The sequence below is a fragment of the Mauremys reevesii genome, linkage group 16 (assembly GCF_016161935.1).
Source record: "Mauremys reevesii isolate NIE-2019 linkage group 16, ASM1616193v1, whole genome shotgun sequence".
NCBI classification, from domain to species: domain Eukaryota; kingdom Metazoa; phylum Chordata; order Testudines; family Geoemydidae; genus Mauremys; species Mauremys reevesii.
In genome coordinates this window covers 36,416,780-36,437,115 of record NC_052638.1, presented here as the reverse complement: position 1 = coordinate 36,437,115, position 20,336 = coordinate 36,416,780, and the positions used below count along the sequence as shown (strand labels likewise).

The following is a 20,336-nucleotide window of genomic DNA, read 5'->3' as shown; positions in this document are numbered from 1 at the left end:
CAAACAAGGCCGGGTACAATTTGCAGGAGATAATGCTGTCTGCGTCTTGCTTACAATGTCACTTGAAAGTGAGAACAGGCATTCGAAAGGCACTGTTGTAGCTGGCATTGCAAGATATTTACGTGCCAGATGCACTAAAGATTCATATGTCCCTTCATGCTTCAACTACCATTCCAGAGGACATGCTTCCATGCTGATGATGGGTTCTGCTTGATAACGCATATTCATTTTCATCATCTGAGTCACATGCCACCAGCAGACGGTTGATTTTCTTTTTTGGTGGATTGGGTTCTGTAGTTTCCGCACTGGAGTGTAGCTGTTTTAAGACTTCTAAAAGCATGCGCCACACCTCGTCCCTCTCAGATTTTGGACGGCACTTCAGACTCTTAAATCTTGGGTCAAGTGCTGTAGCTATTTTTAGAAATCTTACATCAGTACACCTCTACCCCACTATATGCGAACTCGCGTTATATTGGGTCACGTTATAACACAGTAAAGCTCTGATACACTGCTCTGAGCAGCGTGTTAAGGGTGTCGGGCCAGGCCAGGGCTGAGGGGTTTGATAAGGGGCTGAGGGTCTTGGGGGCGGTCAGGGTTCCCCCCCAGGGTGTAGGGGGCAGGAGCTGTGGGAGGGCACTTTTGGGGACCCCGCAGTCCCAGAGTGGCCTGGGGGATTAGCGGGGGGCCGGGAGCAGCCCGCTCTGCTTCCCTTGCACCGGCCCCAGCCATGTCACTCGGGGAAGGCGGCTTGGGGGAAGGGATCCCCCCTGCACTCACCAGCAGCGGCGGAAGCGGAGCGGCCCGGCCCCAGCCGGCTCCACTCCGCCAGCTCCCAGCCGCAGCGCTCTGCTTCCTGCCTCAGGTGAGTACAGGGAGGCATCCTTTCTCTAACCTACCCACACTCATCGGCAGCAGGAAACGGAGTGCCGCAGCTGGGAGCTGTCAGAGTGGAGCGGGCTGGGGCCACCTCGCTCTGCTTCCCGCCGCCGGTGTGTGTGGGGGGGCGTCCTTTCCCCAACCTCCCTGCACTCACCGACAACGGGAAGCGAAGCGCCGCGGCTGGGAGCTGGTGGAGTGGAGCGGACTGGGCCGTGCTGCTCTGCTTCCCGCCGCTGCCAGTGAGTGCCTGTCAGGGGGTGGAACAGTCAGGGAACAGGGGGGTTGAGTAGGGGGTGAGGTCCTGGGGGTGATTAGGGAGGAAGGTCTCTGGAGGGGGCAGTCAGGGAACAAGGAACAGGGGGGGCGAAAATAAGTTTGATATAACGCGGTCTCACCTATAATGCGGTGAGATTTTTTGTCTTCCGATGAGTGTGTTATATCAGGGTAGCAGTATACCTTCTTTGCATTTTGTCAAATCTGCTGTGAAAGTGTTTTTAAAACGAACATGTGCTGGGTCATCCTCTGAAATTGCTATAACATGAAATATATGCAGCATGCAAGTAAAACAGAGCAGGAGACATACAATTCTCACCCGGAGGAGTACAGTCACAAATTTAATGGACGCATTATTTTTTTTTAAACAAGCATCATCAGCATGGAAGCATGTCCTCTGGAATGGTGGCCGAGGCATGGAAGGGGCATACAAATGTTTAGCATATCTGGCATGTAAATACCTTGCAATGCCGGCTACAAAAGTGCCTTGAGAACACCTGTTCTCACTTTCAGGTGACATTGTAAATAAGAAGCAGGAGGCAGTACCTCCCGTCAGTGTAAACAAACTTGTTTGTCTTAGCGACTGACTGAACAAGAAATAGGACTGAGTGGACTTGTAGGCTCTAAAGTTTTACAGAGTTTTGTTTTTGAGTGCAGTTATGTAACCAAAAAAAAAATCTGCATTTGTAAATTGCACTTTCACAATAGCCATTGCACTTCAGTACGTCAGGTTAACTGAATAATACTATTTCTTTTATCATTTTTACAGTGCAAATATTTGTAATCAAAATAATTTAAACTGAACCCTGTACACTTTGTTTTCTGTGTTGTAACTGTAATCAATTTGAAACTATAGAAAACATACAAAAATATTTAATTAAATGGTATTCTGTTACAGTTTAGTAGTGTGATTAAAACTGCAATTAATTGCAGGAAATTTTTTTAATCGTTTGACAGCCCTAAAAAGGATAAAACAAAATCAAAGAATTATGTTAATGAAATGTTATAACTGAAATATTAACATTAATTGAATTTCTTAATTCTAACATAAGCCATCTGAACACTCTTCCCTTGAATGTGTGCATTATAACAGGATCACAAACACTGGGCGATGAGACATACTATTTAGCAAACAGTTCAACAGAAAGCAAACACTTTTTCTAAACTGCTCCTCCAGTAAGACTGTTACATTAAACTCTGTGCTGTTAAATTTAAACCACGCCTCGCGTAGCTTTAGATGCTTATATGTAGCATTTATATTAATGTATTTTTGTTGTATGATCATATGATATTACATTATTGCAATGTTTATTCAAAGGACAGAGTTGAAATAGTTACCCACTTTATAACTATATTAATTTTCGGAATTGTTTAATTAAAATCAACCTTAATCTTGCATTAACATAAGTGTCTCTTCTCTCTTTCAATACTTTACACTCTTGTTTTAAGGCAAAATGTTTTACTCTTCTACCAGAATGTCCACTCTAGTGTCTGTTAACTATACCTGCAATCTTTATGGCTACAGGATCCTCTGAAACTGGAACAGGTCCCTCTTTGACTTCAACCTGTTTTTCAGGGACCAGAGTAGATGTGGCAGGAGGGGTACACTTAGTCTCAACATAGGCCACAGATGTGGAAGCAGAGGGCTTGGAATTGTGAAAAAGACTAGCCCACGATTTTGCAGGCTGATTAACAAGGACTGATCCTGAAACCGGGGCTGTCGCCTCAGTAGTAGGTGAAACATCCTCGGGCTTAGCTTGGTCTGAGTCAGTGCTTTCCATAGTGTGCAATTCTACCCCATTGGCAGCTGTGCCCTCACCAGAGGATTCAAGTGTTTGTCCATTAGTAACACCAAGATTTTCAGTAGTATCAGTACCATCATAAGGTTCTACAACAGCTGTCCTTAAAGGGCTCTCTCTGCCAGCCTCTGAGGGGATGCAGAATTGTTCAGAATTGTTAACACTGCATATCTCAGGCTGCCCTGCAGTCCTGGTATTGTCTAATAAGCTAGAAACAGAATCATCAGACACAGCTTCACTAATGAAGTCCACAGAATTTTCAGGGCTGTTACAAGTCCTTGGTGAGGCTGATGATGGTCTGTCTCCTGTAAGTTCCGTGTCTTCTGTGCTTATACTATTCAGTCCTGATGAATTTGCATGGCCATTTACAAGAGCCTCTGCAGGAACAATGCCATCACTGACATCTTCCAAATAACTGTAGTATCCAGGTGGTCTTTTTTTCTTCTTTTTACGCTCCCGTTGTCCAAGGCCCCCAGATAAGCTATCATTTTCAGCATTAGAACCGCTATCCAGAGCAAGGGCAGGATCAGTGAACTGGCAGTCTATGGAGTTGAAGTTAGTTTCATTAAGAAGGTCATCATGGGTTTTCTGAGTTGATGCACAACCAAGAATAAATTCTGGAGCCTGAGGATTCAGAGTGCTCGAAATACTGTAGTCATTGTTATTCAGCACAGATGACTCTGTCTCAATAACTTCATTAACACCAAATTCAATTCTCTGATAATCCTCCCCTGGACAAAATAAATTAAAAACCTCTGTTAGTAAAGTCCAGTCACAAAGATACAAAATTAGTAACAGACAAGTCTGTTTTCCTGAAACATAAGTATAAATGACATTCCTCATAAAAACAAAAATCATCCTCAATGTCCATTTGTATCTTGAAAAAGGATGGTTTTAATGCAACGAGTATCAAAGTTTTCCTGCAACACAGAGTACTTCACAGGACTTCAGTATAAGAAAAATCTGGGCACAGATCTTGCAACAAACACAGTTGTACCCTTTCAGCCATATGGAGTCTGAATGACTTCAATGGTAGTCTGCCTGGATCCAACTGTAGGATGAGGAACATAGAGTATTCTTTTTCATACTACTGCACATCTTAAAAGAAGGTCTTATTTTCTATGACAATGTCTATAAACTGCACTTTGCCAAAAGTAAAGTAAAATCCACCTTTGCAACGGATAAGATTTTTTATTTAAGAATATTTAAGACAAATCACAAATGGCAGAATGATATTTTACATTCTAATTAACTGGAAATGTTACAATTTCAGGTTTTGGAAATCCAAAATTATCAGCAACTTAATAAAAAAAGATATGATATTCATTTTGTGTGTCACAAGAAATACAACTAATGTGACTGGATCAAAGCCAGACATATTACATTTAAAATATAAATTGATTGAAGGTGAGTATATGAACAATGAGAAATAATTTACCTCGATAATTTCATAACTTTCAAGAAATGAAAAGAAATTCTCATAATAGACTGAAATCTACCAAAATGCTGCTATAGTCATGTTTTTTTACATGTAAAACTCTAATTAAATTCCTGTTTATACATGGTATCAAAGAATTGTATGTTGCAAGTGTATGGAACTTACGTGACCACCATATATATTTTAGTAATAGATTACAAAAACTAGTTACACTACATGCCTCAGGCTGCCTTGACATTTAAAGTGTATAATTGTGACAGAAATGGTCATGAATACCAAATAGGGGTGTAATGTAATTAAGATACTAAAATTCAAAAAACAGCATGAATTTTATAAATTCCCAGGACAAATTTTCATTAATATTTCATCAGAAAACAATTTTGCGTGATTTTCTATCGTACATCTATTACTACTTCCATGAGCTTGAAAATATTTGTTTTCTGTTTTGCAAAAGGAAAAAAAAAAGTGTTGTTAGAAAGTGAGTTTCAGATCATCCTTTTCCTACAGGATTCCTGTTCAAACAACACTGGTCACTATTTCAAAATAAATACGTATAATATGGCGCACTAATCTTTACATCTTCAGATTCATCTAGTTTACCTATACATTTGCTAACAGGATAAGACGATTTTGTGCAATTTATTTGTGCACACGGCATTTCAACAGATCCACGTTAATGAGGGTATCAGTGTCATTAACACTTGTTTTTATCCAACAGAGCATAACAGAGTTGATGCCAATCACAGTATTTTTAAGTTTTAGGAATAAATTGTGTATTTTTCTTAATACCTGTTGAAATCTTCCAATCCCTAATTAAAACTTAATAAAATTTAAAACCAATCAAGCATAGGATTTTTCCTAAATTCTTATTAGAAAAAATTGCTTTTGGACTAAGACTTGGTATGCTATTTTATAGTCTGGAGCAAAATTGCACATGCTATTAATCCCGCAAACCAGGGGATTATTAGCAAAGAAATTTAAATCTATTACCTATAGCCAAACTGCAGTAAGAAAAAATACTTACTTTACAATAACTGTAAAGTGGATAAAATCAACCAAAAAGGAGTTAAGACTTTTACTCCTTCTTTAAATCAAATCCCTGAAATACCTCTTATTTACAGGAACTGTGAAGGTTGGGTCATAACACTCATTTCCATACTGCCACTAGTTACAACAGAATCTCATTTGTTTTAACATTGTATTTAGTGCCTTTTTAAAGAAAAATATGAAAGAGACCAACTTTCTTTTATGGTTATTTTTGTACCTTCCACTTTGCTTCCAGCCACCTTTGTTTCAATCCATTCCGTGGTGTTTCGAGGATCTATTGTTGCATGGATTGAAATGGATGCACCTGAAGGTATGAAGAATACTGCACATTGACAAGATACCCTTTGAAGATGTTACAATGTATCATGTCAATGCATTATAATGAAAGCTGTGAATGCGTATTAAGAATTAGTATGCACTGTGTATCATGCAGCTTTTTAGCCAAATGCAATTATTCATAATATGCATCAACAGCTCCTCCAGCCATTCATTGTAGATATCATTACACCATAAAAACAGCAACATTTTATACTATGGTTATATGATCAATGGGTCATCTCAATGTTACTAACAAGACTTTGCCTGAGGAATTTTTTTCCATTTTAGTTTCAACTGCTTCTTATGCAGCCATAACTATGATACTATGCAGGCACATTACAGTGCAGGTTTGTTAAGACAGACACATTTTTCAGGCAAAGTTAGATTTGCCATCATTAACCAATCTCAGGGGAGGGAGGGAGTATTTAGGGTCTGAGCAGGATCTGAAAAACGTTTGCAGAAACCAACTTTCTATATAGTTTGTGCTAATCCATACAGAAAGCCATTTGGTAATCATCCCTATTTCAAACTTAGGCATTTAAAGTCAGGCACCTAAATCCATATTTAGGCACCTGAAAAAAATTATCAGATTTCCAAAGGTGCTAAGCACTCACAATTTCCACTGAGTTTAGATGGAGTTGTTGCTCAGCACCACATTAGTTAGGTACCCTGAATCTTTGTTTAGAAATCTAAGTTTAGTCACCAAAATCTGAAAATTATGGCCAATGACTTTTATCTTTATGTTTATGCTTTCCCTAACGTTATCTTGTGGGTTTTGTTCTTCTAGAAAATTTTAATGGCTATTCCAAATGCTGCACTAATGACCTGCCAAATTTAAAAAAAACATCAAGTATATTTTTAGCTAAGGAGATCTGGCTGGGTTCTATTCCCAGTTTTGCCACAAGCTTCCCAAATACCTTTGGACAAGTCTCAACTTCTCTACAACTTTGTTAACTCAGCTGTAAAATGACAATATTTATCTACTTTGTAAAAGTACTATGCAGACTATTATAAAGAATTGAAATCCTCAGCTGGAAGGTGCTATGTAAATATGAAATATTATATCATTATGAAACCAGACAGGTTTTTCTTCCTTTTCAACATGTGGGGAAAAGGTGTGCATGTAAGGGGAAACAGTGACCATTACTGCTTTAAATCAGAGCTCGGTAACACATTTTCACATTGCAAGTCATACTTTCTCTCTCACTCTCTCCAAAAAAGGATTTTCCAGAAAAACAGCTGAGCCACATAGAAACAGAATGTCATGCTGAACACTAAGCAGAATACTGCTCTCAGAGTCATCTTCAGGCTGCAACTGCCAAAAAATACTGGTGTTGAGACTTTTACGGAGGGGGCAGTAAAAGTCCAGATGCTTAAGTGCTATCCAAGCTATTTATTTTAGTTGCTCCTTGATTAAGAACTCCATACTAAGCTCTAGCCCTAAGCAATTTTTTCAACTGAATTCTAAAAGCTTCAACAAGAAATTTTTTAATGGAATTGTTAGAGCACAAGCTACCACAGTGAAGTAGCAAGCATACTTACTACAGTTAGCTACAGAAAAATGTTAAAACAAGATTCTCAAACATTCTTGTAGATTTCAATGGGCTAGCAAGTGTTGAAAAAGCAGCCTGCCAAAACACATGCACATATACATATACATGCTAATCAACCTGAACTGGACTAATTTAAAGACAATCTACTATATCAGGACATTATGGGGAGAGCCCCACATCCTGAAAAAAAGGAAGAAAATAAAAGGAATGATTTCTTACCATCATGACGCTCACCTGTGGACTTAACACCACAAGAAACTGTTTCATTGTATGGAGGAAGCTGCAAAGAAAAGAAAATAAGACTAAATGATAGGCAAAACAGCTCTTTAAAAATAACATTTTATGTTAATTTAATTAGAAATACCTTGATCATTTCAAAATAACTCTTTATATCCAATTGTCCTAAATGCTGTCTTGAACTTATATTTCTATACATATATATATACACATATATACACACATATATATATACACATACACACACACACACACTCATCCCTACACATTGTAGTTTGACACTCTACAGAGACTAATTTACCAGAATCAGAGAGTTTGGCTACCCTTACACTTCAAAGCGCTGCCACGGCAGCGCTTTGAAGCGCTAAGTGTAGTCAAAGCGCCAGCGCTGGGAGAGAGCTCTCCCAGCGCTGTCCGTACTCCACCTCCCTGTGGGGAATAACGTACAGTGCTGGGAGCCGCGCTCCCAGCGCTGGGGCTTTGACCACACTGGCGCTTTGCAGCGCCGCAATTTGCAGCACTGGAGAGGGTGTGTTTTCACACCCTGCTGCAGCGCTGCAAATTTGTAAGTGTAGCCAAGCCCAGAGATGAGAGATAAAGACTACCAGCTCCTTGAGTTACAAACTCTAGAACAGGGGTGGGCAAACTTTTTGGCCCAAGGGCCACGTCTGCAAATATAAATTGTATGGCGGGCCATGAATGCTCACAAAATTGGGGCTGGGGTGTGAGGGCTCTGGCTGGGGGTGTGAGCTCTGGGGTGCAAGAGGGTGCTCCGGGCTGGGATCGAGGGTTTCGGAGGACAGGAGGAGAATCAGGGCTGAGGTGCGGGAAGGGGTGCAGACTCCAGCCGGGGTGCGGGCTGTGGGGTGGGAAATGAGAGATTTGGGGTGCAGGAAGGTGCTCCGGGCTGGGATCAAGGAGTTTGGAGGGTAGGAGGAGGATAAGGGCTGGGGCAGGGGGTTAGGGTGTGGGGGGAGGCTCAGGGGTGCAGGCTCGGGGCGGCACTTGCCTCAAGCAGCTCCCAGAAGCAGCAGCATACCCTTCTCCAGCTCCTACACAGAGGCACAGTCAGGCAGTCTGCACGCTGCCCTGTCCACAGGCACCGCCCCCGCAGCTCCCATTGGTCATGGTTTCGGGCCAATGGAAGCTGCAGGGGCAGTGCTTGGGGCTGGGGTAGCATGCAGAGCAGAGCCCCCTGGCTGCCCCTACATATAGGAGCTGGAGAGGGGCCATGCCGCTGCTTCCAGGAGCCGTGTCAAACAGCCCCTGACCCTGCTTCCCGATTGGAGCGCCAGAGTGGGGCCCCAGACCCTGCTCCCCAGCAGGAGCTCAAGGACCAGATTAAAATGGCTGGCAGGCCGAATGTGGCCCGTGGGCCATAGTTTGCCCACCCCTGCTCTAGAAACATGAACTGTCCTCCAGTTCACTTCAGGATTCTCTGAGTATAGCAAAAACATACCAAGAATTAAAGGGACGGAAGGACAAAGATTAAAGAGCTTGCTAACGTTCACGACAGAAACCTGTGGCAGTGCCATAATAGAACCCAGGCCTTTTGACTCCAAGCCCTCTGTTTTATTCACAAGTAGTATTGCCTTTGAAGAGTTGTAAACACTCTGCTTAAAAATACAGCAAAATTTAAAGCAGCTAGTCTGGGTCATCTTATCCTGTTCACTATAGCAAAATGAAGACTACTAGATTTGCACTGCCAGTCTAAATAGTGCCACCATAGTTACTGTCTGGATAGAGAATCAAGCACTTTGGTATAAAATGTAGGTTCCATTACCTGGAGCTAGTGAACGAATGTAACTCTTTCACTAGTTACATGAAAAAAAAAAAAAGTATAATTGGTTTACCTTAAGTATGCTGAAATTAAAGAATAAATTCCATGATAAATATTTCACATGAAAAAGTAAGATATCCTAAAGCTCTGCACCTATAGTACATTCCATGTGGTGTTAAATTTCATATCGCTCTTTAGCTTCTTCCACAAAGCTTGCCTGGTGGTCTGTAGACACATAATGCATCACTGAGCAGAGGACCCAACTGAGTTGCAAACGTATAGGCATACATTGATCTTGAAACTCACTCTGCTTCAAGAAATCTTAGGATTTTCTACAGCACCCATAATCACATTACACATGTGCTTTCCAGCTAAATTAGATCTGCATAGCAAGTTCCTTAGTGGAGCCTCATGAAGTCTTCTGTTCTTTTTTTCTGGTTATAGGAGGCTCTAGGTGGAGATATATACTTTAAAAATAAAATAATTTTGATTATACTGGGAAAGCTTTCTGGACCAGAAAGCTCTTGCTATGTCCTCTGAGGGTGGCCAACTTTAGACTCCTCCGGAAGTTCATTCCACAGCTGAATATCTTAATCTGCTCTCATATATTCTGCCTTGGACATTATAAACTGCCTTGTTCCATGGAAGAACAGCTGTCTTGAAGGCTCATGAAAGGAGATTTGGTTGATAACATACAGGGTCAAGCTTTGAAGGTCAGGCTCACTGGTCTTGATTTGGCAATGGAAGCAGACTGGGAATCAGTGACAGCTCACTGAGAAGTAAAACTGGCACATTTTTCACAAACTAGAACCTCTGCATCACTTTCATCTTTGGCCCAGATATAGTACTCCAGTTTGGAGATAATGAAAGGATCATGATGGCCAGATCTTTTTTCCTCAGAAGAAGAGCTGAAATTTGTAGCAAGCTGAAAGTGGAAGGCATTTTGCACAATGGTACTCCCTTGTTCATCTAGACTTAGTGAGGAACTAACAGGATCATGTGGTTTTGCACCATTTTGATAAATAGGTCCAGATACCTTTAATGGGATGGATGAGATGTACTGCTGGGTGTCCTCAGTGCGCTACTGGCAGCACTGACACGAAATCTTACCTCTCCTTGTGGTCTCAAACAGATATTGAAGAGGAGGGAGGAAAGAATAGATGACTGGAGGACTCAGGTGAAGCATCTCCAAGTTTTGGGAGGAACTTGCTGAAACATAGGGTGTTTGTGCCAGACAGGAGGAAGAGATAAGTGAGTGGAATCCCTAAGGAGCCAATGAGATGTTGGGGAGTAAGGAAGGAAGAAAAACTCTCAACTGTCAGAAACTGACCCTGAAATTGATAAAATAAAATAATTACTAAGTAAAGTAATCTATGTCATGGAATCTATGGGTAAGCCTCAGCAATATTCTAAAGGGTGGCAGGAAAAATAAATCCTTGTTTAAGTTAAAAAAAAATGTAAAAGTCTATTTTACTAGAAAACTCTCTTTGGTGATGAGCTAGCTGGGATAATTTAAAAAAAAATTCTTTTTGTAGAACTGGGGAATCTATTTTTTGCTGCGTGCATTTTCATTTAATTATTTGTACACATGTTCCCTGAATCCTCCCTGTGACGGTTCAAACTGTGCTCAACTGTAAAAGCAAATCAAATCTAAACTATTCAAACAAGCAGATATATGTCTTCCTTTGTTTGAACCAGTGTTTGCTGTGTAGACTGGCTGTCTCATTCTTCCCAGCCTCTCCCCATACCCTCCCCCCTCTGAATAAAAGCAATCAAAGCCTTCAAGTTTGCCACTGAAAACACAGGACAAGCTGCTATGCAGATAACTGGTACCATTGTCCTAAATGCTAATAGATCCAACCTTAGAATGTCACAAACATTTCTCCATTGAATCTGATCCTTTCTATTTTCTTTAAACAATTAAAACATAAAATACTTTCTTGTATACAATCATGTAAAATTATTTTAGGTACGGTAACAATAAAAAGTATTGAGACTTCTGTATTCCTAATGATCTATTCATATTTTAGACATTTTTAACTATATAAACATCATCCCTTCTTGGATGAAAGTGAGAATGAATGGATGGAGAATGGGAAGATAAAGAGTAAAGTAGAAAACAGAATGTGGCTTAGCAAAACAGAAAAAAAATATACGCACTCTTTCTAGATCTTTGAGTAACTACAGGGCTCGGTGACAAAACAAATACAAATGGACAAAGCATGACAGATGTTCAAATTCTAATCCATAGTCAAATAAAAGAGTAAACAATGTCTCACTCACATAAAAAATATTAAAGTCAAAATATCTGATATAGTTACTCTTTCAAGGCAATGCTTATGTTGTTCAAGCTATTATGAAGGTTTTAGTAAAGTAACCTCTATGTCTAAATCTTAAATATATTTTAGGCATGTAAGTTTGAAGTGCATAATTTTAAGCTCCCAAGTGTTGATTTAAGTATCTGAATCTGCACTTAGATTTGTAATGACGGATTTATACTCGTTCATAAGCTGATTGGGGGGCGGGGGGGAAGGGAAGCACCAGAAAAGGGTGTCGGCTTATGAACGGGTATAGAGAGGGAGAGGTGGGACACAGCCCCTCCACCCCAACAGAGGGAGCATGGAGAGGCAGCACAGTCAGCAGAGACAGAAGGGAAGAGGCGGAGCCAGAGTCTCTCCACTTCTGGCCATACTGCTCTCCCCCCAGACGCTGAAGGAGCAGCTCCAGGGTTGGCAGGCTGCAGCCACGCCGCCCGACCCAGCCCACTGAAACATGCTGCGGCCACGCCGCCCGACCCAGCCCACTGAAACATGCTGCGGCCACGCCGCCCGACCCAGCCCACTGAAACATGCTGCGGCCACGCCGGTCAGCCTGCCAGAGCAGATCCGGCCAGGCCAGAAACATCCTCCCCTGGCCCTCCCCAGATAAGGTGGGAAGGAATGGGGAGAGTGTGGGAGTCCCGGGCTAGGGGTGGGGTCATGTGGGGGGTGGGCACAGGTGTTACTCTGCTGACCCCCAGCTTCCCCCTCCCAAAACATTTCCCCACCAGTTGCTGTCCCAGCCCGTCAGGGTAAGCAGCTGGAGCGTCAAGACACTTTGTTTACTTAGGTTTACCTCTATGCCCACGGACGCTTCAGGTAAACAAACCATCTCGGCCCGCCAGCAGCTTATCCTGATGGCCTGGGAGCCAAAGTTTGCTGACTCCTGAATTATAAGGTCGGCTTATGAACAGGTCATAAAAATTTTCCATTTTTACTTATCCATCTTGGGGAGGGGGGTCAGCTTATAAATGAACCGGCTTATGATCAAGTATATATGGTACTTACCTGTATGCACCCAAGTTTGAAAATTCATCTTTGTATTATCAAAAGAATCCAAGATGATTTATGGTTATAAAGTCATAATTCTCAATGAAGTGCTGAAAGATTTCAATTTTACTGCGTTTTTGCAATTCACCTATGCTCAGCCCACATTCCTTCCATGGTCAAGGCAAAACAGATTTGCTTTGCAAAAGTCTATGTTCAGTTGTGATTTACAGTAAGGTTTATGATTAATGCTTTTATCTTCTTTATCACTAATTTTAAAAGTGGCTTATGAAAATGCAACACTATTTGAAAAGAGAAAATAAAATGTGTGTGTGGGGGGGTTAAATTATGAAATCCATTCTAAATTATTCCTAACTAATTATTTCCCTCACCATCAGTAGTTTGAAATGATTCACTACCACTCGGAGTAAAACTACATACAACAGGAAATTATATCATGACTCATATGATCCGCTTTTCAATAAATTGGGGTTCCTCAAAATTGGGATACCTTATTTAATTTCATGGGATGAGTGGAGAAGGCATACAGTGATGTGCAGGAGAAAAGTGGCACAATGGAGGGTTGAAGGCAGCTGATAAAGGACACATCACTAGCTGGGGTTACTTGCACTCTACCCCACATGTAAGCTTCTTCACACCTGCCCCATTGGGCCTCTTTGTCAGTTTCCTCTGTCCTACCAGAATGCGCTTTGCATATCACTCCAAGTGATGGTGAGCACACTGACGAAATCACAGTTCCAACATAAGTCTGTCAGCTAAATCTTGCAAACCACGGGGATACCAGTGCACTAAGGCTTCAGATACTTCAGCAGGAGCCCTAATGATCATTTCTGCTCCTTCTTTAGCTAGAGTTCTTAGAAGATATTCCCATACTTTTTCAGTAAACTTAAGCATGAAAAAGCAGCTTTGAGGGAGAGTTTTAAAGGGCCAAATTTGGAGCACGACGGCAGGGTTATGTTTTGCACAGTTCAACTTCAGGACAATATAAAAAGGCCTGATTTAAGATATTAGCAAGCCATAGGACTATCAAGGGCTCAAAATGAAAGCAGAGGAGAGTGCATATTTTTTCTTATCCCTTTGGAGGCGCTCTCACCTCCAGCCAAGAAGCTTGATGAGAGAAGCAAGGAAGTCCTGATAACTTCCTCTCTTTTTTTTTTGGGGGGGGGGGGCAGAGTTTGGTGTACCAATCATGTGTATTAGTCAACTTCATAACTAGCTTGTAGCAAAAGGCACTATATGTTTCCCTTTATTCTTTCTATCCACCTACTTCCTAGGATACAGGAATATTGCTCCTGCTGGTGTGCTCTAAGGCGGAGGAAGTAGAAGATTAGGCCAGAAAGAACTTGGCAATAACAAACATTTTGTACTCCTGCCCAGTCTTCACAGAAGAGACAGTCATCCATCGCTCCAGGCTGGTGTCCTCCAACGCTGTGGAAACTATATTTTAATCTAAAACTTGTTTTTGTGGTAAAAGGACAAACTATTTGGTGTTTGTGAATCCAGCAAATGCATTTGTTTTCTCCAGTCTGTTGGCAGCAGAAACATTTGTATATAGCTTTAACTTACTCACAAAAGCAGGACGTCACTACCTACCTGTTAAGTTCTCTTCAGGCTGGCATCACCACCCCTTTTTTTTTGCTTTCCTCCCCTACCCTTTGCATGTCTTCCTCCAACCTATTTGTCCTCATCCTCTTCTTCTAGTATCCTTCACATTCCTTCATGCAACCAATATGAAAGGCTACCGTGGTTGTTAGCTATACACCCATGAACTTGAAAAGCAATGAGGTAGCGAATTTCTGTATGCCACAAAGAACTTGAAAATCAAACTACTACAGTAGAACCTTAGTAAAACACATTAATGATTGACAACAGAGCTTATTTTATAAATATATTCATTCGGGGGGGAGGGGGATTTTCCTCCCATATACATGCAGTTGAGGGTTTGTTTTGTGTTGGAGAGAAGAAGAGGGTCAGAAGAGAGAAGTGAATATTTAAAGTATTTACCACTTTCTCAGTTTTGTTCCTCGTGACCTTTACCTTTAGGCCAGGTTTGGTCATATAGGGATCTTGGAGGTTCTTGGTCTTTCCTACAGGACCCAAAGGATACCTCTTTTCACTCTCCAGTGCTACCTGCGGTACGAGTCCAAAGAGTATAAAGCCTGGGATCTACTCCGGATAACAGCTACCAGGAGGCAGAAAGCCACATCAGGCACTGTAGTGAGAGCTCTACTCTTCCTCTTTGGCTCAAGAGATCTGGGATCTCACCTACAAACAGGAATGTTGCTGAAAAAGTTGCTACTAAGTCCATCACTGAAACGTTAATTAAGGAGAGCTGCTCGTTCCATTGAGCAGATATTTCCTTTCCAACTCCTGCATGCAATCACTACAATTGCAGATATTCCAGCAATGAGGAAGGGAGAAAGAAGCAGCCAGAATCCTTCTCTCCACATTTCAGACACTGACTCTAGAGTTGAGTAAGGACAGAACAAGAAACCACTGCTTAACAGGGACTATAGCTGCCATATAGCTGGACAGGAAAAGAACTGCAGGTCAATATGAATGCAAATTGAAATTATATTCCAAGGAACTCTACAGTGAACAACTGAATTTTGTTAATTCACAAGTGAACAATAAAAACAACATTGATTGTTGTATTTTTAATTATATACTAATAAACCTACTACATTTGTGTAAAACAATATGCATCACGTCATCTTCAGGTAAAACACTGAAACATAGTTCTTACCTCAACAGAGCATCGAGGAGTCACAAAGAATTGATTAAACTCATCAGGGCTGAACTCCCCAAAGATATACTAAAAAAAAGAAAACACGTTGTTATATGAGGATTTACACTTTGTCTCATTAGCAAATTAAAGGTAAAATGATTTATTTTTAAAAGAGCAGTGACATTTTAAAGCTCTGTGTGTGGCAGTGGGAACTAACACTACTATCTTTGCATCCCTGCTCTCTTTCAGATTCCTTTCTGTTGTCCTGAGCAAGTTACTTAATTTTTATAGCCTTGTCTACAAGCTTTTTCTTAAAATTCCCACTAGTAACTGGAACTCCAGTGTACACTGACAGTTTTACAGAAGGCCCCCATCACTACAGGTCTTAATGTTAAAAAAAAGGAAGATGAATTTAGAATTTACAGAAAATTCACATAGTAAATTACACGAAATCCCCATGAAACTGTAACAAATTGGGTTTCATAAAGCTCAGTGCTGGGTCCAATCCTATTCGGAGACTTAGGACCTGGCTACACTTACAGTGCTGCAGCTGAGCCACTGTAGCGCTTAGAGAAGACACTATCTATGCTGATGGGAGAGCTTCTCCTGTTGGCTTAGGTACTCCACTTCCCAAGAGGCAGTAGCTATGTTAACATGAGACATAGTGCTATCTACGTGGGGGTTAGACCCACACCCCTGAGTGACACAGTTATACTGACATAAGTTGGTAGTGTAGACCATGGCTTAGGAAGTGGAACTAGTTGAATGGTGTCCAAATATATAGATGATACAAAGTAAGGTCATTGGTACAGTACAGATTATTAAAAGATAGACTGAGAATTTGAATAAACTGAGGAAATAGGTAGAGGACTGGAACAGACTAGTTTTCAACGTCTAGAAATAAGAGGATACAATGCATCAGACAAAGTAGCCACAGAAATTGTTGATGATGGCCAAAGGGGGCCCAAAAAAATGATGGTGTTGCCACAAAGAATATGACTAGGTGCTTTTCCTCAGCAACTTCCAATGGCAACAGTGAAACTCTCCCACATCATCCACACCTCCCTCAGAAAACCCAGATGAACAACAATGGTACCAACGCCTACCCATGCTCATGATAAATCCTCTTGGCCATACGGAGATGTACATATCCAAGTCTGGAGTTGTGTTACATAAAAAGTTATCTGAGAGTTGAAAATGTGAGTGGCTGTTTCATCTATAAAATCAAAGGCTGGGTTGTGGTAGATTATATAGCCCTATTGCATTTTATATTTTAACTCAGTTTCCTCTCCTTAAAGAAACAATAGTGGATACACTAGTAATTAAAAAAGGAACTTTAAGCTGCAGCTCCAAGCAACTGCAAAAATATGCATAAGATTTAACATTTTTGAACTTGGAGTCTTACAAGAACCTGATTTAAAGTATTTCTAAACATAAAACTGATATACATACAAATATTTTCAGTTCTCAATACGTCACAAAAAGGCCATACATAAAACCTATTGTTCTCAAGACCAAAACAATCATAAGATCATAAACTACATACATAAAGTAATTTATCAGCTTGAAGTTAAAGATCAACATATGAGACCATGAAAACATTAAGTCCTTTAAGGATTCTTTAAGCAGCTGCTATATATCAGCTATTCAACACCCAAAAGCATCACTTAACACCTAAAGAACAGAACCCTTAAGACATATTTCAGCGAATTGCCCCATAGCTCTTAGGGTAGGCCTACACCTAAAACACTGCATTTAACGTCTCCAAAAAAATGTTCCTAACAAAAACATTTGCTGAATCATAATTTGTTTTTATGAGACTTTTTAGGTGCAGGTACACAGCTGAGCCACAGTTGATGTACTGAGGTTGACGCAGCAAGACTGTAGAAACTGCATTACTTACATTCACCCAAACAGTCCTCCAAGCAGCTGTCTCGGTGCCAGATACTGACCACCCTGGTCACAATTATGAAATCCACAGACCAGTGGTCATGGAAACCAGAAGCCCCCCAACCCCTCCTTTAAGCCTTGCCAATTTTTGAAATACCTTTTCCTGCTTGTCCATCATGATGAGCACACCTAGCAGCTCTCCACTGTTGTATGCAACTGCCCAGCTGACCATGCCAGCTACATGATCCATATCTGGTCCAGCTTGGAGTAGACAGGAGATACTGGATCTCCTGAGCCTGTGAGGTGAAGCAGCTGTGCAAGCACAGCTTCGAACAAGCTACAGAATTGTGAACATTTCTGAGCAGATTGCAAGGAGGATGCAGAAGGGTACAACAGGGACTAGCAGCAGTGCCATATGAAAGTGAAGGAACTGTGTTAGCATGTCAGAAGGCCAGGGAGGCCAACAGTTGATCCGGTACCAAAACTTAGACCTGCAGCTTTTACAAAGAGCTGCATGCCATACTTGGCAGAGACCCAACTACAACCCTGCAGACCACCCTGGATACCTCCAAGAAAGCTGAGTCATAGGACCCTGGCATGAACAGCAAAGATGAGGAGGTGGAGGACGACAGGGGACAGCTGACTAGGGCATCCAGCTATGCTGCAAGCCAGAACCTGTTTCAGACTCCTCTGCAGTCCAGTCGGCCCTGGCAGTCGAGCATGGGCGAACCCAATACAGCTGAAGAACCTCAGGTAAGTGTGTAATTGTACTTCCCACAACAATGATGTGCTGATGGTGCCCCCAATTTAAGAAGACACAGCTATCAACTTTTCATTAATTTACTTATACTAGAAGAGGTAGCAGTACAACAAAGAGGTAGTGTTCTCTGCTTTTCACTTCCCTCTAGAGTTAGGCAAGGGGGGCCATGTAGAGCAGTTTATGTACACAGGGATGGTCCCTTGAATCCTTCTGAAAGATCTCAAGGAAACTTTCATGGAGTTACTGTGCAATCCTCTCCCAAAGATCAAGGAGACTGGCACAAGGACCCAGTGGTAGGAAAGCAGACAGGACTGGGAGAGGACTGGTTGGAGGGGATGGGGCAGGTGTTGTGCTTCTGGTGGAAAAGGTACAAGAGTCTGTGACTACTAGAGATAACTCTCCCCTCCAGAGACTTGGATGGAACCAAAGATTCCTGAATCTCACCATTCCTCTGCTGTCAGTAAATATTGTTAAACCCTCTGGCAAACTGCATCTCTGCCTACGTCCCCTTCAGTACTAGTCCACACAGAAAATGACAACTTACTAACAGTCATAATTCAAAAGGCAGAGGTCTGCTCACTGAATCTAAAGATTATAACCCTGCTGATGCCCGATGTGTCAATATGATGCCATGTAGTGTAATATCTTAATTTAAAAAAAAAACCATGGAAATGATATAAAAAAGTGTTTTAAAAAATTATGGTTTTAAAGTCAATCACTGAATAGTTAGGAAATGCCACGTTCACGTTCTAGAGGGGTTCACGTTCATTAGGAACTGGGGAAACTTCTGGGATGGGAGGAGCCTATACAGGAGAGATGGACTCCACCTAAACCAAAGTGGAACCAGACTGCTGGCACTAAACATTAAAAAGGTTGTAGAGCAGTTTTTAAACTAGGAGATGGGGGAAAGCCGACTGCTGCAGAGGAGCGTGTGGATCGGACACAGACTTCTCTTAGGGGAGAGTCTGATGATAGAGAATCTCCAGGTTATAGTCAGGAGCAGAGGAATGAGAAGTATAATGTAAGGGCCGGATCAGATGATAAACAATCACATAAAAAAGAATCTGGCACATCAGAAAAAGGCAGGCTAATAAACAGGGACAAGTTTTTAAAGTGCTTGTACACAAATGCCAGAAGTCTAAATAATAAGATGGGTGAACTAGAGTGCCTTGTGATAAAGGAGGATATAGATATAATAGGCATCACAGAAACCTGGTGGACTGAGACCAATCAATGGGACACAATCATTCCGGGGTACAAAATATATCGGAAGGACAGAACAGGCCGTGCAGGGGGAGGAGTGGCACTATATGTTAAAGAAAGTGTAGATTCAAATGAAGTAAAAATCTTAGGCGAATCCACAGGTTCCATAGAGTCTCTATGGATAGAAATTTCATGCTCTAGTAAAAATATAACAGTAGGGATCTATTATCGACCACCTGACCAGGACAGTAATAGTGATGATGAAATGCTAAGGGAAATTAGAGAGGCTATCAAAATTAAGAACCCAATAATAGTGGGGATTTCAATTATCCCCATATTGACTGGGAACATTTCACTTCAGGACGAAATGCAGAGATAAAATTTCTCGATACTTTAAATGACTGCTTCATGGAGCAGCTGGTACGAGGAACCCACAAGGGAGAGGCGACTCTAGATTTAATCCTGAGTGGAGCGCAGGAGCTGGTCCAAGAGGTAACTATAGCAGGACCGCTTGGAAATAGTGACCATAATACAATAGCATTCAACATCCCTGTGGTGGGAAGAACATCTCAACTGCCCAACACTGTGGCCTTTAATTTCAACAGGGGGGACTATACAAAAATGAGGGGGTTAGTTAGACAAAAGTTAAAAGGTACAGTGACTAAAGTGAAATCCCTGCAAGTTGCATGGGCCCTTTTTAAAGACACCATAATAGAGGCCCAACTTCAATGTATACCCCAAATTAAGAAAAACAGTAAAAGAACTAAAAAAGAGCCACCGTGGCTTAACAACCATGTAAAAGAAGCAGTGAGAGATAAAAGACTTCCTTTAAAAAGTGGAAGTCAAATCCCAGTGAGGCAAATAGAAAGGAGCACAAACACTGCCAACTTAAGTGCAAGAGTGTAATAAGAAAAGCCAAAGAGGAGTTTGAAGAACGGCTAGCCAAAAACTCCAAAGGTAATAACAAAATGTTTTTTAAGTACATCAGAAGCAGGAAGCCTGCTAAACAACCAGTGGGGCCCCTTGACGATGAAAATACAAACGGAGCGCTTAAAGATGATAAAGTCATTGCGGAGAAACTAAATGGATTCTTTGCTTCAGTCTT

At 41.4% G+C, this 20,336-nt stretch overlaps 1 protein-coding gene across 6 annotated transcripts in view; it reads right to left on the bottom strand.

The window, feature by feature from the left end:
* Positions 1-20,336, bottom strand: part of USP10 (ubiquitin specific peptidase 10) — a 71,201-nt gene that overhangs the window by 32,258 nt on the left and 18,607 nt on the right. The window contains exons 2-5 of one of the 6 annotated variants that reach the window (XM_039503329.1): positions 15,397-15,465; positions 7,542-7,587; positions 5,654-5,740; positions 2,657-3,682 (exon numbers count right to left, since the gene is read on the bottom strand). In XM_039503329.1, coding sequence (XP_039359263.1) covers positions 2,657-3,682; positions 5,654-5,740; positions 7,542-7,587; positions 15,397-15,465 — 1,228 coding nt within the window. Of the gene's footprint in view, positions 1-2,656; positions 3,683-5,653; positions 5,741-7,526; positions 7,588-15,396; positions 15,466-20,336 lie in introns of all 6 variants that reach the window. The other 5 variants (XM_039503328.1, XM_039503330.1, XM_039503332.1 and 2 more) reach the window with 5 other exon arrangements.